The sequence below is a fragment of the Chiloscyllium plagiosum genome, chromosome 12 (genome assembly GCF_004010195.1).
Source record: "Chiloscyllium plagiosum isolate BGI_BamShark_2017 chromosome 12, ASM401019v2, whole genome shotgun sequence".
NCBI classification, from domain to species: Eukaryota; Metazoa; Chordata; class Chondrichthyes; order Orectolobiformes; family Hemiscylliidae; genus Chiloscyllium; species Chiloscyllium plagiosum.
In genome coordinates this window covers 3,892,890-3,915,518 of record NC_057721.1, presented here as the reverse complement: position 1 = coordinate 3,915,518, position 22,629 = coordinate 3,892,890, and the positions used below count along the sequence as shown (strand labels likewise).

Here is a 22,629-nt window from a genome sequence, read left to right as displayed (position 1 = left end):
GAAGTGGTGACCATCAGGGCCCACTGCCCCCAGTATACTATATATTGTCAGTATTGGAGACCATCAGGGCCCAACTGCCCCCAGTATACTATATATTGTCAGTATTGGAGACCATCAGGGCCCACTGTTACAAGTATACTATATATTGTCAGTATTGGAGACAATCATGGCCCACTGCTCCCAGTATACTATATATTGTCAGTATTGGAGACCATCAGGGCCCACTGCTCCCAGTATACTATATATTGTCATTATTGGAGACCATCAGAGCCCACAGTTCCCAGGTCACTACATATTGACTGTATTGGAGACCACCAGGGCCAATTGTTTCCAGTATACTATATATGGTCAGTATTGGAGACCATCAGGGCCCACTGTTCCCAGTATACTGTATATTGTCAGTACTGGAGACCATCCGGGCCCACTGCACCCAGTATTCTATATATTGTCAGTATTGGAGACAATCATGGCCCACTGCACCCAGTATACTATATATTGTCAGTATTGGAGACCATCAGGGCCCACTGCCCCCAGTATACTATATATTGTCAGTATTGGAGACAATCATGGCCCACTGCCCCCAGTATACTATATATTGTCAGTATTGGAGACAATCATGGCCCACTGCACCCAGTATACTATATATTGTCAGTATTGGAGACCATCAAGGCACACTGCCCCCAGTATACTATATATTGTCAGTATTGGAGACCATCAGGGCCCACTGCCCCCAGTGTACTATATATTGTCAGTATTGGAGACAATCATGGCCCACTGCCCCCAGTATACTATATATTGTCAGTATGGGAGAACATAAGCGCCCCCAGGGTCATTCTTCGATTGGTCTTCCCGATATTGCAGAACCTCTGATTGGCTGGCAGTACTTTGCGGCGGCTTCCTTTTTGAGCCTTGAAGTATTGACCTTGAATTAATTTCAGTGCATGGGCTGGTATTGTAATTTAATGCAGACCATTCATTATCCTCTCATAAGCACAACAACATGAGGAGAGAGAGAGAGAGATAAAATCCCTGTAATGTGAACTAATGAATGCTCTGGGCGTCTTTCTAGTGAATGAGAGGGATCATTGCGTACGATAGGAAGTCTGTCATCGTTTCCAACCTGCCCAACATGTCTTGCCATTACCACAGCCATATACGTGGATGTTAGCTGCCCTCTGTAACGGCCCAACATTTGGCTGAATTCATGAATAGACAGCATACAGTGACACCTATATCCCATAAAAGTGTAAACGAGGCATCCATTTCCGTGAAATGACGTGGTAGCACTTTTTGCAATAATGCATTTGGGTAACAGTGATCACAATATCTTTAGGTTTTGAGGAATTATGACATGGAACAAATGGACATGAAAGTCTTCCAGTCCAAGCAGGTCACCTTATATGGTTTGAAGGTGAATCAAAATCAAAGATTGGGAGTTTGAACAGTAAGTGAGAATTTGGGGTGGCCTACAAAGTAGAGACTGTATGAGTTTATATTGGACACAGGGGAAAGCAAAGCCATCCAAAGTTAAAGCACTGGCAATGCTAACAGTACAGCACAGGAACAGGCCCTTTGGCCCATCATGTCGTGCTAACATGGTGCTATTCTAAAGTAATCCCCATCTGCCTGCACATGGTCTGTTTCCCTCCATTCTCTGCTTGTTCATGCACCTGTCTAAATGCCTCTTAAACATTGCTATTGTATCTGCTTCCACCATCTCCCCTCACAGCGCGTTCCAGAGCCTGCTCAGAGACACTGGCACCAGAAAGGAAATGCATCATCCTGGTGTCTTTCTCGCAGCCATTGAATTGCCTATCCATGCCCCGACTGTAGAGTCCCTATCTCTGCTGCTCACCTACACTTCCCTTCTGTTTCATAATGCAAGCTGCTCCAATCTGAGTACAAAGAACATGGGGACAAGAACCTAAAGAGCTCGTCAGAGGGATGAAAAAAACACATCCAAGTAAATTAGGGGACAACGTAAAACAGAACACCAAGACTGTACATTTTTTAACTTAAATACGAAGCGACAAATCAAAGGAAAGTTGGACTCAATGAGGGATGGTAAAGCAGGTCACTTTGCACAGGCAAATGAATCAGCTGAGGTCCTTTGTGTCTGTCTTTTTGAAAGAAGACCAGACTGTCCATATCACAATCGAGGAGGGTGCGATGGAGAGGTTGGAGAGCAGAAGCATGGGTGAATAGGGGGCACTTAATGCAGCGCAAGTCAGCTGATCCAGATGGGTGCTACCAGGGCGGACATGTGGTTGCTGGCCACAGTATCTCAGTCCTCCACAGGGTCGGGAGGGGTGAGCGAGTCAGGGGGTGCAAATATAAACGGAAGCCTGGCCAAAATGGAAGAATAAGTGTGACATCTCTCGGCTAATCAGCCTGACTGCGGCTCAGGGAGAATGTTTCAGAGACTATAATCTGGGGCTGGGTTACTCGACGCTTGGGGAAAAGTAAACTTCATAAATAAAACCCATAAAGGAGCTTTTCCAGGTAATTTGAATTGAACTGAATTTGTTGAGATGTTTGAAGGTGTTGACAGAGGTTAACATTTTGTCTGTTGTGTCAGCTGGGGCTCACTCGGGTTGAGGGTTGAGGGTTGAGGGACTAAGCATAAAAGCCGAGTTGGGCAAATTGTGCCGGGAGAGAACTGCCGGGGGCTTTTGGATGACATGGACACATTGGTTCTGTTTGATGCACGTACAATTCATGGTGAAAGTCGACAGAGAAATTACCCTCTGTGCCCTAGCCAATGTTTGTTCCTTGATTGACATTGCAAACAGTATATCGCTAGTCACCTTCACACTGCTGTTTTTGGGATCTTGCTGTGCCTGCATTCCCTCCACTGCAATATTCTCGAAAGTGAGGAAAGGTTGGTACAATTGCAACATTTAAAAGGCATCTGGATGGGTATATGAGTAGGAAAGGTTTGAACGGCTACGGGCCAAATGCGGGCGGATGGGCCTAGATTAATTTAGGATATCTGATCGGCATGGATGGGTTGGACCGAAGGAAAACAGATTGGAATTTCCCAACGTTGTGCAAGATCCCGTCAAGCCTGTGAGGTGCATAGGGATTTTCAAAAGCTGGTTGATCATGGGCTCAGCAAGGCCATACACTTCACAATGCAATGACTGGGCAGACACACACACCAACTGAGGGACAAAACAAAAGTGAGTCATGTTTAATGACTGTTTGTTTTTCAAACTGGAGAAACGTGTTCAATGGTGTCCCCCAGGGTTTAGGGTCAAAACCATTGCCCTTCCCGACACACATTCATTAGACTGCCTTCAGCATGTAGAGCATAATCTGAAAGTTCACAGTGAAATGCAGCAAAATATAGCAATGCTGGAAATATAGCAGACAGTGAGGAGATGAGGGACAGACTTGGGGAGAACAGAAAGGGGAAGACATATGGCAGATGCAATTTAATGCAGAAAAGTGTGAAATGATTCATTTCAGCTGGAAGGTTCAAGAGAGAAGCAAGAAAATCTAAATTAAAGGGCCACAGACCAGGGAGATCTCATGTATATGTGCACGAGACTTCGAAGGTTGCAGGACAATTGAGAAGGCTGTTTTTGAAATAAAGGGATCTAATTTGACACAGGCATAAAGTCGAAGGGCAAGGATGTTTTCACTAAAGCTTCTTAAAATGCTGGGTTAAGCCTCAGCTCAGTTGGGTGATATTCCCAGTTCTGGGGCCACACTTTCAGAAGCATGTTAAGGGCTGAGTGACAATGCCGGGGAGTTACAGCAACGTTACCAACGCTGGGAGAATTTAGTGATGTGGACATGCTACTCAGAGCAGGGAACGTCAAAGGGAAATGTAATACACACCTTCAGAATTATGGAGGGTGTCAGTTGGGGAAATAAGATGGAACTGCAGAACAACCAAAGGCAAGAGGAAAGACTATGAGGGCGTGGTCATAATACTTCCTCAAAGGATCAGAGAAGCCTATTCATTAGTTAATTGCAATTCGGTAATGGATAAATCTGAAGAGAATGCTGAGCTCTGAGGAAAGGGCAAGAACTTAGGAGTGTTTAGCTATTGCTTTTGTAGAACATGATGGGCCAATATTCAGAACCGAGAGTGTGTTGCTGGAAAAGCACAGCCGGTCAGGCAGCATCCGAGGAGCAGGAGAATCGACGCTTCGGGCATAAGCCCTTCATCAGGGAAAAGGGCTTCCTGATGAAGGGCTTATGCCCGAATTCCTGATGAAGGGCTTATGCCCAAAATGTCGATTCTCCTGTTCCTCACATGCTGCCTGACCCGCTGTGCTTGTCCAGCACCACACTCTCGACTCTGATCTCCAGCATCTGCAGTCCTCACTTTCTCCTGGCCCAATATTTAGGCTAAGGATGATAAGTGACAGACAGCATTCTCTCGATAGCTCAGTAAACCTTAATTTCTGACAAATAATCTCCCTCGACTTCATAGGTTAACCTTCCAAGTGTGCATTCTCATTCCTTCACAACTGAATTAGTCTTGGGGATTTTCTGAAAAATCAAAAGTTATAACTTTTTTTCACCATTTCCTTAAAATCTTTTACCTCACTCATTTGATTACAACCCTCCCCTCTCTTAATTTACACACAGACACACCCACACATATACAGAGACACGCACACATACAGAGATACACATACGCACACATGCATAGAGACACACATCCACACAGTCACTCACAGACACACACATAAACATAGACATATAATCACAGCCACTCACAGCCGCACACATAAACATAGACATAAACATAGACATAAAATCACAGACACACAGTCACTCACAGACACACACATAAACATAGATATATAATCACAGACACACACACAAACACAGCCGCACACATAAGCACAGACACACACACCTGTGTTGAAAAGGGTCTCCAAACACCAGACATTGTCAGAGAGTGATACACCACGGAAGCAGACCCGTCAGTCCCATTCGTCCATGCCAACGAGGTCTCCTACACTGAACCAGTCCCATTTGCCTGCATTTGGCCCATGCGCCTCTCGGCCTTTCCTATCCATGTACCTGCCCAAATGCCTTTAAAATGTTTTAATTGCTCCCACCTCTACCACTTCCTTTGGCAGTTCCTTTCATACACACACCACCCTCTGCGTGAAAAAGCTGCCCCTCGGGTGAAAACACTTGATTAAAAAGTTGCCAAGTCAATGGCCTGACACGTCTCAATTACTGCCAAACAATCTCTCGAAGCTTATTTCGCAAGTGTGCGGTCTCATTCCTTCATTGTGCACACTGAGCAGTAGGGACTCCTGACTCCTTCTCAGAATCTGGGCCATGTGGTGTACTTTTCAGGGGGCTAGTGTCTCTCTCTCTCTCTCTGTTTCCTTCCCCTATCAGACATTGGAAACTGTACTCCACGTGAAAGGACAATGTCCATACCCAGTGTCTGTGCTCCTTCCAGGTGAGGGTACAGAGGAAAGTCTGTCCAAGGGGCACCTTCTGGCTCTTTAGAACCAGGGTCAGTCAGCACCTGGGAGAATGCAGAGGGGCGCTGACTCTGAAACACATAAGAGTAAAGCAGCGTGTGTGTGTATATACCTTTAAATGTTGCAATCACAGATGCTGCTGGGTACAAAAGGCTGCGTGTGCTGTTCCAGCACAGATAAGACACAGGGTCCCCAAGGTAAACTAGCATACGGCTACTTAAATGGCATCCGTCTTTCTGAGTTGGAGAAGGTTAAAGACGCTGTAAGCCCAGTTGTTGAAGCGTTGAACACACAGAGAGAGAGAGAGGAGAACAAACAGAAGCAACTCACCTCCCTTGGGACTCTGCCCCCGTGAAACGGGATTCTGATTTATTTCCCTGCCTGGAAACTGTTGTCTTGCGGGGCTGGTGGGGCTTGTTTCTCTCTCTCTCTATCTCTCTCTCTCTCGCCTGTTTACGAGCGTGTAGGAAGTTATCTGAGCACATTGGTGATGGTTGTACTGACTGCAAGCAAAAGGATTGCTACTGCCAGCGGTAACAGCAGATGCTCGACAAGCTTTTGTCCCTCTCTCTCTCTCTCCCTATCTGTGTGTCTACCCTCAGCTTTTAACCAGGTGTTGCTCGCTGCTGTCAATCGCTGTTGAACCTCTGAGCGTTCGCCTCTCTAGCCCCGAGGGTGGAAGAAGAAGTGATTGAAAGATCTGATGAGAGGGACACCCAGCATTTCGACGGGACCAGAGAGCATTCTGCCATGGCAGCAGGTAAGGAAAAATCTTATCTTGCATCTGCATGCCTTTCTTGACAATGGGATGTGTTGGACTATTCTCTTCACTCAGACGCAAGATCTCTCTCTTTTTTTTTGTTGTTTGCTTGTTTCTTATTCCACCCCCCTCACCCCCCCACAACCCCCCAACGAGGCAGCACATTCCCAGAGATTCAGTCCCTATGATGGTCACTTTCTGTTGCTGGATACCAGCTTCCTTTCAAAAGGAAAATGGCCCCTTCGGTTAAAAAAAAAAGCAATGTTTTTAAAAAGTGCAGCAGTACAGCAAACAATGGGAAGGCATTTTTCCTGCCCCCTGTAATGTGATGAAATGCATATGCTTGTAGATATTTCTTTCGATAGCTAATGCGTTGCAAGCGTGTGGAGCTGTTGCAGTTTCTGTCTAATTAGATATAGACAGAGTTGTGTGTGTGTGTTTGTGTGTCAGGGTTTAGCAGCATGCAATGCTGCCATCTAGTGCTAAATGGTCATGTATCTGTGCCGCACGTGGGGGGGCAAATGAGCTGTGCTGTTCACTTTCCCCCTGTTGCTCACTCTACCTACTCGGGGCTAAAGGGATGTCAGCCTGGAGTTTGCAGCCAGCTACAGTCTGCTGCGGCTGCACTGGAGCTGCCTTACCAGCCCCAGCTCACTACCATCCACCTCCAAGGGGCGAGTGGGCGCACGGGTACTCTCGTGCCACTCACCGCTTCCCTGGCTTGGGAATCTGTCACGGTTCCCACAGTGCCACTGGAACGCCCCCCCCCCCACCTTTCAAGGCTGAGGCAGGTTCAAGAAAGTGGGCCACTGCTGCCTCCTCCTGGTCAGTTAGGGACAGGCAACGAATGCGGGGGTAAGAAAGGGAACCTGGCGCAGGATGCCAGTGGTATTGTCCAGGTGATCAGGAGTGAGCGGTGATATTGACAGAGTTATCAGTAGCGATGGGTGAGATGGGCAGGGTTATCAGCAGTACTCGATGATTTTGGCGGGGCTATCTGCAGTGATCGGTGATATTGATACAGCTTTCAACAGTGGTTGGTAAAATGGGCAGCATTATCAATGGCACTGACTGGTATTAACAGGGCCATCAGGAATGGTCAGTGAGATGGGCAGGGTTATCAGCAATAATCTGTGATATTGACAGGGTTATCAGTCATGGTGATATTGACAGAGTTATCAGTATTGGTTGGTGATATTGGCAGGGTTATCAGTAACGGTTGGTGATATTGACAGGGTTATCAGTAATGGTGATGTATAGTGACAGGGTTATCAGCAGTGGTTGGTGATATTGACAGGGTTATCAGTATTGGTTGGTGATATTGACAGGGTTATCATTCATGGTGATATTGACAGGGTTATTAGCAATAATCTGTGATATTGACAGGGTTATCAGTCATGGTGATATTGACAGGGTTATCAGTAATGGTTGGTGATATTGACAGGGTTATCAGTCATGGTGATATTGACAGGGTTATCAGTAATGGTTGGTGATATTGATTGGGTTATCAGCAATAATCGGTGATACTGGCAGGGTTATCAGCAATGTTGATATTGACAGGGATTTCAGTAATGGTTGGTGATAGTGACAGGGTTATCAATTTTGGTTGGTGATATTGACAGAGTTATCAGTAATGGTGATATATATTGACAGGGTTATCAGTCATGGTGATATTGACAGGGTTATCAGTAATGGTTGGTGATATTGACAGGGTTATCAGTAATGATTGGTCATGTTCCCAGAGGAGTGGGATCACATGATCAGCTGCCTCCACCAATCCCAAGCCCCACACTGTATTTCATGACTCATCCTGGCGAAGCCTGGACAATAAGCAAGACAATGAACTATTCACAGGATTCTGAGGGAACTTGACAGGCTCGATGGGGAGAGGTTGTTTCCCCTTGTGGGGCAGTCTAGGATCAGAGGGCATCAACTCAGAATAAGGACTCACCCATTTAGAATTGAGATGAGGAGGAATATCTTCTCTGAGAGGGTAGTGTACCTGTGGTATTCTTTACTGCAGAGGGCTCTAGAGGTTGCCTCACGAAATATGTTCAGGGATGAGATAGACAGATTTTTAATCAGCAAGGGAATCGAGAGTTATAAGAAAAGGCAGGAAAGTGGAGATGCGGATTATCAGACCGGGCATGATCTCATTGGGATAGATGCAATAGGCTGACTGGCCTTTATCTGCTCCTATGTCTTTCCAGCAGTGCAGCAGCCCTTTAATCAATGTCAGGGACTTTGAAATAAATAGATACAAGGGTGACAAGAAAAGAGGGTGTGTGTTTTTACAATACGTCGAGCATATCCTCATAATGAAATGTTGGGAGTATCGCTTCAGCCACTATCTCAGGGAAATACAACAGCAGATTTGTAGGTAGCATAATCTCCTAGACAGCAACCTACTGAACTGTGGTATAGGTTGAGGGACAAATATTGTTGGGGAGCCTTGCTCCTTTCTAAGTAATGGCGTGTGGTTAAACATTGATCTGAGCAGGTTAGACTGAACCTTTCTTTTAACATTTGATCCAACAAACAAAGGCATTTCCTCAGCTCGGCACTTGTTCCAATCGCTGATGAGGTCTCGAGGTGTGGCACGGTGGCTCAGTGGTTAGCACTGCTGCCTCACAGCGCCAGGCACACAGCTCTGACTCCCCTCCTTGGGTAACTGTCTGCGTAGAGTTTGCATATTCCCCGTGCGCCTGCGTGGGATTTCTCCCACAGTCCAAAGGTTAGGTAGATTGGCCATGCCAAATTGCCCATGGTGTGCAGGGTGTGGGGAGATGCTCTTTGGAGGGGTGGACTCGATGGGCTGAATAGCCTGCTTCCACACTGTCGGGGTTCTGTGATCCTTTTGCTTTGTGGTGTCCCGGCTTTCAGATGTAAACCACGTTACCGTCACAGGCATGGGACTGTGCACAGCCAAGAGAGCTAAGGCTTCTCTAGACAGGACCCACCATCTGGGTTTTGAAAATGGATCTGAGGGTCTTGTAGTCATTGCAAGTAGGAAGGGGGTTCTCTACCCTTACTGTGACAAAAGTTTGCTTCCACCTCCTTTAAAGGAAGATTTCAATCAAAGAAAGAGCCTGATCCCCTGAACTGACAGCCCTTCAGTGACCCCACCCAATGTAGGAGAAGACTGTATTTCATGACTCATCCTGGCGAAGCCTGGACAATAAGCAAGACAATGAACTACAGGATTCTGAGGGAACTTGACAGGCTCAATGGGGAGAGGTTGTTTCCCCTTGTGGGGCAGTCTAGGATCAGAGGGCATCAACTCAGAATAAGGACTCACCCATTTAGAATTGAGATGAGGAGGGTACCTTCTCTGAGAGGGTAGTGTACCTGTGGTATTCTTTACTGCAGAGGGCTCTAGAGGTTGCCTCACGAAATATGTTCAGGGATGAGATAGACAGATTTTTAATCAGCAAGGGAATCGAGAGTTATAAGAAAAGGCAGGAAAGTGGAGATGCGGATTATCAGACCGGGCATGATCTCATTGGGATAGATGCAATAGGATGCCTGGCCTTTATCTGCTCCTATGTCTTTCCATTAGAGCACCCGTGCTCTAATGTATTTTGCCCCTGATAAATGGGCAGGTCAGTTAGCTCAGTTGGCCCAAGAACGTGGTGTCAATTCCTGTGGCAGCTGAGGTTACCATGAATGTGCCACCTTCTCGACCTCTTTCCCCCCCCCTTGCCAGAGGCATGGTGACCCTCACGTTAAACCAGCTCCCCCGTTGTCTCTCTCTCTAATGAGAGAGCTGCCTTGTGCTCTGGTAGGTCTATAGCCACCTTACCTTTAATGGTAAATGAACATACTGTACTTCCATTTGGATGTATCAAAGACAAGTCCATTTTTTAACTGTTTATTCCGTCATCCAAGGTGGCACCAGAGCATGGCGTCATTATGCATTTTACACTGTACCATGGTACAAGTGACAATATTAAATGTACCTACTTTGAACCTGTATATCCCATTTACCAGTTTTACTGTGTTTTTTTTCTAATTGGGTGGCTGATCGATAGGGGAGAGGATGCCTTCGGAAAGAAATTGTGCTGGCCATTCACCTGCAAGTCATCCTTTTAACTACAGCTGGCATCTATCATTATTGTTGTTGTGCTCAGGGGCACAAACCATGGGGTTTGGTTCTACCTCCCCATCCTTCCCTCCCCACCTCCCACGCACCCCCCCAATCCAAGCACGGCATGCCCGCTCTCCTTCCCCCCCAGTATCTGAGCCCCTGACTTTCGGTTAAAATAGAGCATTGGCTGGAATGTGGCGTTCTGAAGTGTTAGCGCCTGCGTCAAGTGAAGGCCACGCCCTGGTTAACACCATTACCTCTGTGGGTGCGATATGCCCATATACAATGCCCTTTAGCCAGGAACTCATGCATTGGAAGCACACCTACAAAACCTCAACCCCATTATAAGTGGCACCTAGACCAGGGTAGCCCATCACCCGACTTAACCTGCAAATTCCTCAAGGTAACAACTTCCCGATTCTCCCCATCTTTTTGCTTGAAGTGGTCATAGAGTCATGGAGATGTACAGCACGGAAACAGACCCTTCGATCCAACTCGTCCATGCCACCCAGATATCCTAACCTAATCTAGTCCCATTTGCCAGCACTTGGCCCGTATCCCTCTAAACCCTTCCTATTCATGTACCCATCCAGATGCCTTTTAAATGCTGTAATTGCACCAGCCTCCTCTGGCTGCTCATTCCATACACACACCACCGTCTGTGTGGAAAAGCTCCTTAGATCCTTTTTAAAACTCTCCCCTCTAACCTTAAACCTATGCCCTCTAGTTTTGGACTCCCCTACCCAGGGGAAAAGACCTTGGCTATTTACCCTATCAATGCCCCTCATGATTTTATAAGCCTCTATAAGGTCACCCCTTAGCCTCCGATGCTCCAGGGAAAACATCCCCAGCTTATTCAACCTCTCCCTGGAGCTCAAACCCTCCAACCCTGGCAACATCCTTGTAAATCTTTTCTGAACCCTTTCAAGTTTCACATCATCCTTCCAATAGGAGGGAGACGAGAATTGAATGCAGTATTCCAAAAGTTTTGCAGGGTTTGTTTCTAGATATTTTCCAGTTCACATTGTCAAGGGAAGCAGTAGCAGTTCAGCATTGAGGTTAACAATATAGCCCAGCAGTTTCGGCTGGTGCAATGCGAATGACTGTGAAGCCTCCGGCAGTGGATCTAGCACAGCACCAGCTCGGTCCGTGGGTAATGGTCCGACTCGGACCGGGGGAATCACAACCTGAGCTCGTGTTCCACCGTTGAGCAAGTATCCTCATCCTCGCCGACCCACTCCGGCTTCTGAGGATCATTCGGATTCTCCGCAGAATGTCTTAACCTGGTAGTCCATCGTCCACGTTAGTTACCGAGTTATGACTGGTGATGGTTTACTGATGTCTAACATTCCTGCTGGACATCAGACTCTTTGTGAATTGTGAAAGGTTTCTTTGTGGTGTCAATTGATTTATTATTGTCATATGTACTTAGGTACAGTGAAAAGATTTGTTTTGTGTGCAGTACAGGCAGATCAAAGCGCATTAGGGTGTTAGGACTCCCTCAAAATTTCTCAAGAAAGTAGCCCAGACCCTAACTTTGCCAGTTGTATAATGCAGGTGTAACGCGGATATTCCAGGAGGGAGGCAGATGGTCAAACCACTTAGTTTTAAACAAAACAGAATTTATTTACAAGATTACTGAATGAAACACAAGCGAAAGAGAACAGAGTACAGAATAATTTAACCTATCTGAAAACCCAAAAGACTATCCCAACTTAATGATGCTGTTCCAAATTCCTGCAACAATCCCCTCAAACAACCCTCGGCAAAAAAAATGAAAAAAAAATCAATGTCTTCCAGGAGAGATGTCAGAGAGAGAGGAGAGGAGGATCAGCACGGACCTGCTCCTTTGCGTCCAGCAGCTTGAAACCTTCCTGACTGCTTTCAGTGAACAGCCAGGCTGCCAGAAACCCAAACCAAACCAGAGGGAAGCTGAGCTGGGAGAACTGGCCACTCCCCCTTCATTGTGCATGTGTTTCTTTTTAACTTGAAAGCCTTTTTGTCTGAGGCAGTATCTGTTAGCTATAATTAAACTGGCCCTAAAGCCCAGCCAAGCCCAGATTTTTCGGGACCTGTGTCTTCAGAACCTCCTGAAAAAAAAAACAAAGACAACATAACCTTGTGAAAGGAAAGGCATCATCACAAGTGTCGTAGGACAGAGCGAGGAATACAATGTTACAGCTGCAGAGAAGGTGCGCAGAGAGTGAGATCAGCATTTAAATTTGAGAGGTCCATTCTGGTTGAGAAGAGAAGGAAATGCAGACTCCATTGGCCCTCTCTCATGTGGCAGGTTAAGGGGGGTTGACAGACAGAGGTGTAACCGAGGAAGGATTTACAACTACAAGGTGGGGCTTTTCCATTTCAGACAAAGAGGGAGCCTGTGCAGTTTGGCAAGATTTACAACAAACAGAGTCCTTTACGAGATATAGCCAATAGGAAGTTAATCAGCAAATGAGCTGTAAAAGAAGACAAATTATTGGTTCCAATAAATAAAAAATAAGGAACAGCGAGTAGTTATCATGCTTAAAAGTGTAGAAAAAGAAATATTAAACTCAAGAAAGCAATAGTCGAAGGTTAGCACTCCTGCCTCACAGCGCCAGGGACCTGGGTTTGATTCCAGCCTCAGGCGACTGTCTGTGTGTCATTCTCCCTGTGTCTGCATGGGTTTCCTCTGGGTGCTCCAGTTTCCTCCCATAGTCCAAGGATATGCAGGTTAGGTGAATTGGCCATGCTAAATTGCCCAGAGTGTTCAGAGATGTATTGGTTTGGTGCATTAGTCAGGGGTAAATGTAGGATACTAGAGTAGGGGAATGGGTCTGGGTGGGTTCCTCTTCGGCGGGTCAATGTGGACTTGTTGGGCTGAAGGGCCTGTTTCCAGACTGTAGGGACGCTATGATTCTATGATTCATTCAGAAGTGTAATAACAGTGAGGAAGAAGCTGTTCTTGAATCTGTTTGATGAGTTTGTTGAGGCTTTTGTACCTTCTGTTAGCTGGAAGAGATTGGAAGAGATCATAACTGGGGTGGGCAGTGTCTTTGATAATGTTGGCTCCCTGAGGCAGTGAGAAATGCAGATGGAGTCAGTGGGCGGAAGGTTGGCTTGTGTGATGGACTGAGCTATGTTCACAACTCTCCGTGGTAATTGGTGCCTAAATATGGTAAATGAGTCAAAACAAAGCATGGTGATGGTCTCCAATGAGTGTCAGCTGGCAGCTCTCAATATTTGCACATTGATTTTGTCCTGCAGTGCTTTAATCCTGCAGTCACACAGGCTTACCAACCTGCGCTGGGATTTCTAATGCTAATCATGCTCAGGGCGGCATGTAGCCAGCTGTTCCTGTCATTTCCGACCACCTCTCCCTGAAATTCCCTGCCTCCCACTTTCAAAAACAGTGACAGTGTCAAAGAGGAAAAAAGCAGCATTGGCTACAGTATTCGGTATGGAATTTCGGTGTTAGGAGGGACGATCCAGCATTGAAGTGAAGCCAGCCTGACCTCTTGGGGATTTGCAGATCGCAGTGGGATTGCGTTTACTCAATGCCTGAAGTCCAGATTCAGTGAGTGGGACTACTATTGAATGCATTTCTGGCAACGCTCCATGAGCTACTGGACTGCTACGCTGTTGCTCAGCGCCCAGGCTGCAATACATGGCACTTTATTTGAGTACATTCTCCCAACAATTAGTTCCTTACAACTTGGGGAGACTGTGGTGTAATGGTCGTACCAATGGACTACTAATAGAGCCAAAGCTTTGGAGACGTGGGCTCGAATCTCATTGATGACAACCACTGAGGTTTAAGGGTTGGCATGGTGGCTGAATGGCTAGCACTGCTGCTTCACAGCACCGGGGACCCAGGTTCAATCCCAGCCTCGGGCAAATGTCTGTGTGAGTTTCCTCCTACAGTCCAAAGTTGGGCAGGATAGATGGATTGGCCATGCTAAATTGTCCACGATTTGCAGGCTAGGTGAGTTAGCCAGCGGGGGTGGATCTGGGTGAGATGCTGTTTGGAGGCTTGGTGTGGATTTGATGAGCTGAATGGCCTGCTCCCACACTGTAGGGAATGAATGGTCCTGAGGAAGGGCTTTTGCCCAAACATTGATTTTATTTTTTCCCCTGCTCTTTGGATGCTGCCTGACCTGCTGTGATTTTCCAGCACCACTCTCATCTTGACTCTCCTCCAGTGTCTGCATTACCCACTTCTGCCCACAATGTAGGGGTCATACGATATAACAAGGAAGTGGGCAGAAAGCTTTTGCCTGGAAGGTCAATGGTGTGGCTCTTGACAAGTTTGCCCGCACTTTGTTTTCCCACTGTTTCCCAACAGTTCTGAATTCGAGTTCATATTTACGATTCAACTCAACTCTGACACATTAAAAAAAACCCTTCCTGATGAAGGGAATTTGCCCGAAGCGTCGATTCTCCTGCTCCTCGGATGCTGCCTGACCTGCTGTGCTTTTCCAGCACCACACTCTCAACTCTGATCTCCAGCATCTGCAGTTCTCACTTTTGCCACATAAATTAAACGTACAAATGGTGAGCCAAGAGTTGTTCTCGTACAGATACCTGCAATCTGCTGGTTTGCATTTCTTCCCCGAATTCCACTTGATGTGAGGAAAAGCCTTGAACAAAAATTAAGCAAGAAAACGCAAAATTGTGTTTTTATGTCATGGGGATAAAAAAGCCATTATGCTGCACTCTGTGGTTTCGAGTGATAATTTTAACATAAAGGACCATTGTTCCCAGAACAAGCCTGAGAGATATAGCTGCTCTGTGGTTATATATAATGTCTTTGGTTCAAGGAATGGGTTTTATGGTTATTGTTCGTGCTGAGATGATAAATTGTTCTGAATGTGCTATGAGAAGCTTTTCTTTAATCACGAGAATAAATAGCCAAAGGTACAGTCTTAATTTTAAAAATTCTTCTGTGGAATGTGAGTATCGCTAGCTGGGCCAACATTTATTGTCCCTCCCTAACTGCCCTTTGAGAAGGTGGTGAGGAGCCATAAGACATAGGAGCGGAAGTAAGGCCATTCGGCCCATCGAGTCCACTCTGCCATTCAATCATGGCTGATGGGCATTTCAACTCCACTTACCCGCATTCTCCCCGTAGCCCTTAATTCCTTGTGACATCAAGAATTTATCAATTTCTGCCTTGAAGACATTTAGCGTCCCAGCCTCCACTGCACTCTGTGGCAATGAATTCCACAGGCCCACCACTCTCTGGCTGAAGAAATGTCTCAGTATTTCTGTTCTGAATTTACCCCCTCTAATTCTAAGGCTGTGTCCACGGGTCCTAGTCTCCTCGCCTAACGGAAACAACTTCCTAGCATCCACCCTCACCAAGCCATGTATTATCTTGTAAGTTTCTATTAGATCTCCCCTTAATCTTCTAAACTCCAATGAATATAATCCCAGGATCCTCAGCCGTTCCTCATATGTTAGAGCCACCACCTTTTCAACCACTGCAGTCCTTGAAGAATTAGAGTAAGAATTAACTTTATTGTTACATTTACTCACATGCGTGCAGTGAAAAGTTTATAGGTCACCACTTACAGCGCCATCTTGGTTACTTAGGTACCCAGATTCTTAATTTAGAAAAATTTAGAAAAATGAAGAAATAAAGAGTCCAGCGTTAGGTACAGAAATACAAAATATATAGGGATAAATTAGAAAAAATGGTTGAGAATTATAGTCCTTCCTGGCTGGCCTCGACTCCAGATGACACTCTTGGCCTCAACTCACCTCTAGGCCGTGCTGGGCCTCAACTCAAGACTGTGCCCAGCCTCAAATCTTGACCGCGCCTGGCCTTGACTCCATACCATGCCAGGCCTTGTCTCTAGACCACAGTGGGCCTTGACTCTAGACCATGCCAGGTCTTCACACCAGACCGTGCCAGGCCTTGACTCCAGATGACAATGGGCCTCAATTCCAGACCACACCAGGACATGCCTTGAGACCACGCCAGGCCCTGTTTCCAGATACAGCAGGCCCTGACTCCAGGTCATGTCAGGCCTTGACTCCAGGCCATGCCCGGCCTTGACTCCAGGTTACGCCAGGCCTTGCCTCCAGACCACAATGAACCTTGACTCCAGACCACACCAGGCCTTAACTCCAAGCCATGCCAGATCTTGACTCCAGACCATGCCAGGCCTTGCCTCCAGACCATAATGGACCTTCACTCCAGACCACACCAGACCCTGAGTCTAAACCACTCCAGGCCTTGACTCCAGACAAGAGGGCATAGGAAGCAGCACAGTGCCCTTAGAGAAGGAGTTCCAGATTTTGACCCAGCAACAGTGAAGGAACAGCCATATATTTCCCATTCAGGATGATGAGTGGCTTGGAGAGGAACTTATAGATGGTGGTGTTCCCATGTATCTGTCCGACTTGCCCTTTAAGATGTTGGAGTTGTAAGTTTGGAAAATGTTGTCAAGGAGTTTTAATGTGTTACTGCAGTGTACATCCTAGATGGTACACAATGCTGTTACTGTGTATCCGATGGTGAAAGGTGTGGATGGGACGCTGATCAAGTGGGGCTGCTATCTGGACAGTTTCAGGCTTCTGGAGCTGCACTCATCAAGGCAATTGGAGAGCATTACACTTGTGATAAAATCCATTGTTGTTTTTGCATCCATCAGTATGTGACGTTCCAGTGCTTAGAGCATTTTCTGCTGGCTAGCGACATGGGCAGGATTCTCTTAGAGAGTGTTGTGAGATCAATGCAAGTCATGTGAACAGTAGTTCAAGGGTCATCCAGTGATAGTGAGTGAGACAAAGGCAGGCTGCATCCTGCTGGTGCCACTATTAGCTCTGCGGAAGTGCAGCGAACAATTGAGTGAGTGTATGGAAGCCCACAGCCAATGTTTGCTTGGTGCCGGTGAGAATGATTGGTGCTCATTGAAATTCACCAGCAGCAACCTCGCTGTTTTGTAAAAAAGACTGGAACTGAGACTGTATGTTGACACTTATGAGCAGGAATCTCAGGAAAAGAAATTGCTTTAAGATGTTATGAGCAATCTTTGAAGTACTCCATGATAAAGATTCTTTCAAGACTATATCTTGAAAAATGAAGAACTGGAACCCTTTGTAAAGGAGAGATACCTTTAACAATACAGGTCGTTCTGTTATAACATGCATTTCTTCAACGCAATTTCACTGTAACGCGATTGATGAATTGGGCATGTTGTTTCTGAAGCACAATTTTTTTCTTATTCAGGGTTGCACAAGAGTGCAACAATCACGTTATACAGGAACTGATTGTATTTGGTGACCTACTGAGTTACTATTCTGAGGCAGAGTGACTTGACCCAAAATGTGAACTCTGATTTCTCTCCACAGATGCTGCCAGACCTGCTGAGCTTTTCTAGCAATTTTGTCTACAGTGTCACTATGTCTATTTGCGTTTCTGAGTAATCTGTAGGACTTATCCTGGCCTCATTTGCTATCTCATGGGCACTGGGGGCAACTAATGTTTGTTCACTAAGCTATATTTACCTCATGTCAATTTGGATGTTAGAGTATAAACTGTGTAGATTGTAGATTGTTTGACTTTTCTGACTTTATCTTTCAAACTTTGTTTGTTCAAAACTGTGCAATCTTATAGCTTTATTGGCTTAGTAAATATCTGGGATTTCCAACTTTGTCCACCTTAAACCAAAGAAGTCACTGGTCTCCGAACTGATTATAACACAATTGTATGGTCTCATGTGGAATCAGAACAGACTCCTGACCTCTGCCTTATAGCTGATGGATACAGTCCTTCAGCAGTCAGAAGGTTCTGGAAATTCTATACATCTTAAGTTGAAACTTGTTTCAAAGATGACTTTGCAGTAGAAATAAGTAAAAGAATGCAATAATTCAGAGCTAGGACTATTTAAATTCTCCTTTGTCTTATTATTGATATAAAGACTTAATGCATGAATTTTATTTCTTACATGTAAAAGTTATATACTCCACCCAGAAATGTTTGGCGACATGTGAAGTATTTAGATTAGAAATCTTGAATTTCTTCCGTGGCTCCCAACAGGTTTCCTTTTTAGCAATTTCTTTTAATCAGAAAGGTTCATCAAATATAAAAGCTTATTGACCTCTGTCTGTGTTTATCTTGAACTAGCTGTTACTGGACATCTAACTGATATCCTCAGAAACAGGTTTGAACTGTTTTGCACGGCAGATTGCTGAACGTATAGGTTGCTGTTGTCACAGTGAGGGGAACAGGACGTTCGAAACCTGGGTGAACAGGGCAGGCAATACTATACCATCCTAATCAATCAGACTGAAGAACTGCGAAATTCGCAGAAGGGGTGAGAGGGTAGGTGCAGCCACTTACACACCATTCATCGCATTGCAGTGGTGACTTTCAGGAGCAGGTCTTCATTTTGCAAACTGAATAGCAATGAAATAGTGTGACTCAGAGTGCACTGTTTGAATGTCCACATTTAAGCTGTGCATCCCTTCCCTGAGTGGCTCAACTGTTCTTGCAGACCAGTCCTAATGAGGGTAACACAAATTGCTTCAATTTTGTCTCTCTCTCTCTCCTTAACAAGGTTTCAGTTTGGTTAATGTTCTGTGTATGCTTAGTTATTTCACTCTGTAATGCATAGGTTTAACTATCTTACCTGCAATGTGCAGATTTAACTATTTTACCTTGTAATGTCCACTTTTAGCTATATTGCCTGCAATGTGCAGATTTAACTATTTTAAGCTGTAATTTGCAGTCTTAAACATTTTACCTGTAATGTGTAGGTTTAAGCATTCTAACCTGTAATGTGTAGACTTAAGAATCATAGATTCCCTACAATGTGGAAACAGGCCCTTTGGCCCAACAAGTCCACACAGATGCTCTGAAGAGTAACCCACCCAGAACCATTCCCCCTACCCTACCTTATATTTACCCCTGATAATGCACACATCCCTGAACATTATGAGGAATTTAGCATAGCCAATTTACCTAACCTGACCTGCACATCTTTGGACTATGGGAAGAAACCATAGCAAATTGACACAGACACGGGGAGAATGTGCAAACTCCACACAGACAGTCGCTCGAGGCTGGTATCGAACCCAGGTCTCTGACGCTGTGAGGCAGCAGTGCTAACCACTGAGCCACCCCAAGTAGTTTACCTGAAATTTGCAGGTTTAACTCTTTGAATTGTGATGTGAAGGTTCAATATTTTAACCAGTGATGGTGTTAATTAGGTGCAGAAATAAAGGAAAGCAAGTGACTTTTGTGCCTTCAGGACACCCCTAAGACCTTTTCAGGGAGTGAGGACTATTTTAAACGCGTTTGTGTTGAAATATAAGAACCGCAGAGTCGACTACCACATGGCAAGCGCCCACCCTCAGCAATGTGACAATAGTCCAATCAGCTGCCCTTTTAGGTGGGCAGGAGGCTGGAGGAACCTTTGTGCTCCTTTTAAATAGCTGTGGGAAATCTTTCAGATCCACCTGAGAGGAGAAACATGGTCTCCATTAACTTGGACCTCCATCTCTCATCACTGCGCTGGTTTGTCAGCCTAGAATCTATGCTGCCACTTAAGAGCGAGGATTGAACCCACGACCCTGCAAGATGAGACTGCCACTCGCTGCACCGTAGTCCTGATTATTGCTACCACTCCCGTATCACAGCCTGACCTCTTCCAACAAAGTGCTTTGAAGAACTTTTGCAAGACTGGAATGAATTTGAAGATGCTTTGAGATGGCAGGGATGGTTCAATGACGTGGATGCGACATGATGCAACAGGGGTTTCTCAGTGGCGATATAAGGTTTTCAGCTGATCCCACACTTGAATGTGAAAGATTCTCATTCCATTACGTGTCCTGCACATGTTTAGGAAACCTATGCAATACTTTCACTGGTGCTATGTCTCTGCCGATAACACAGAGACGGAACTTAACACCACATGCATTATTCACAGGGATCAGTGAGGAGCAATTAATGGACTCCTCCAACACTCAGTGCCACTCCCAGGGCAGGGGATATTTGGATTTGCTTCCTTACGGACTATGGTCCACTTTGAGACATTGGCCTCCCATTTCAGCAGGTTGGACCCAAATCCCAGAGAATCTGATGACTGGAGCTCTGAGGAGCCACTGAAAGCATCCCTACAGTGCAGACACGGGTCATTCAGCCCACCAGGTCCATACTGACCCTCCAAAGGGCATCCCACTTGGGGTGGCTGAGTGGTTAGCACTGCTCTGTGTGCGAACTGAGACTGCATTGGACAAACTGAAGTTGTATTTGGCTCTACAATGTCTCTGATGGTCAGTTTGCATTCGGCACCGTAAACAGGAATAACAAGCTGCCTTAGCTTCAGGGAACAACCAACAGAGCCAACCAATAAAATTAATTATTTTACAAACACATGAATCAATAGTTTTTAAACAAGTACAACCAGCTATACCTGTCCATGCACTCAAAAACTGGAGGCCCTCCAATCCATCAAGTTTATACTGGCCATGCGCAGTGTTATTAAGCTCCCCATCACTGCCCCTATCCCAGTGCATACTCACATTCAGTTGCTTTGATGACACAAATCCAAGACATATCAGTGCCTAGCATTAACCACACTTTCTGTTAGTGACTGCACGCAATCACCATTTGTCAATTCAGACTGTGTTAGTAATCCCCAATCAGTGTCACTGTCTGTTAGTAATCGCCATTCACAGAGTAACAGTCTGTTAGTAATTCCCACTCAGAATCAGTAGTATATGTTAGTAATCTCCACTCACAGAAGCACAGTCTGTTAGTAATCCCCACTCACAGAGTCAGTATCTGTTAGTAATCCCCACTCACAGAGTCTGTATCGGTTAGTAATCCCTACTCACTGAGTCAGTATCTGTTAGTAATCCCTACTCACAGAGTCACAGTCTGTTAGTAATTCCCACTCACAGAGTCAGTATCTGTTAGTAATCCCCACTCACGGTGTCACTGTCTATTAGTAATCCCTACTCACAGAGTCAATCTGTTACAATCCCCACTCAAAGAGTCCGTATCTGTTAGTAATTTCTATTTACTGAGTCACTCTGTCACTAATCCCCACTCACAGAGTCAGTGCCTGTTAGTAATCCCCACTCAGGTGTCAGTGCCTGTTAGTAATCCCCACTCAGGTGTCAGTGTCTGTTAGTAATCCCCACTCAGGGGGTCAGTGTCTGCTGGTAATCTCCATTTATCTTTATGAGTGTCTAATGGTAGACACAAGTAAATTGAGTTTTCCTGTAAACTCCACCCATTTGTCAGTGACAGCACTGAGCTACCTAAGGAGATATTTCATCCAAACAATAGACATTAAGGAGTTTGCGAGAGACCCAGACACTCCGAGGGGCAATGATAGGTAAAAATCCAGACTTGTATCCACATTGGAGTAGGAAGGCCATTCTTTCGAGGGCTGCTTGGCAATCCCATTGGGCAACTCCTCTGCAGTCTCAACATCATGAGTCACGATCGTTTGATTTAGCTGTGGAAAGTATTAAGTCCCCACTCTCTCTCAGCTATTCTACCTAGGCCCCAGGCTGTGTCCTGATCACCTTGTGCTAATCATAGAATCGCTGGACTTTAATGGTTTCATCTGTTTAATTGCTTTTCTCTGGCTGACCTTTTAAATAACCAACCCCTCCAAGGTTCTAAATTGCTACATTTCCACACTTTTCTCAACACGCTAAATCTTAAAAATAAATTATTCAAGGAGATGGAAGTCTCCAAGTTATGACCTTTTGTGGATGGAAAGTTGTCAGTGAAGCAGCTGAGGATATTTGAACCTAGAACATTACCCTGAGTAACTGAGGCCTCTTGTGTCTGGTGGTAATGACCCTACCTCTGAACCAGGATCCTTCTTCAGAAGTGGGTCACAACATACCCAGAACAGGTTGATTGGAACATATATGCCCTGAGGAACCTCTGCAATAGTCTGGAGCTGAGTTGATTGACCTCCAACAACAATAAATGTTGATTGTAAGTCATAGCTGTCATTCAGCAACCTGAGGAGATATTTGATCGAAGAAGGAGGTATTAAGGAGTTTGCGAGAGACTCACACTCTCAGATGGGCATTAATAGGTTAAAATCAAGACTTGTATCCACATTGGGTAGGAAGGCCATCCTTTGGAGAGCTGCTTGGTAATCCCTTTGGGCAACTTTTGTTTTGGCTTGGCTGCTTTTGGATTATTGCATACAATTCTGGTCTCCTTCCAACGGAAAGATGTTGTGAAACTTGAAAGGGTTCAGAAAACATTTATAAGGATGTTGCCCGGGTTGAAGGATTTGAGCTACAGGGAGGGGCTGAATAGGCTGGGGCTGTTTTCCTTGGAGCGTCGGAGGCTG

The 22,629-nt window shown here is 45.5% G+C and overlaps 1 protein-coding gene across 1 annotated transcript in view; it reads left to right on the top strand.

Annotated features, from left to right (window-relative positions):
* Positions 1–6,124: 6,124 nt before the first annotated feature.
* enox1 (ecto-NOX disulfide-thiol exchanger 1) overlaps positions 6,125–22,629 on the top strand; it is a 91,330-nt gene continuing 74,825 nt past the window's right edge. The window contains exon 1 of the mRNA XM_043700308.1: positions 6,125–6,225. Within this exon, the coding sequence (XP_043556243.1) occupies positions 6,216–6,225 (10 nt within the window). The 5' untranslated portion in view covers positions 6,125–6,215. The remainder of the gene's footprint in view (positions 6,226–22,629) is intronic.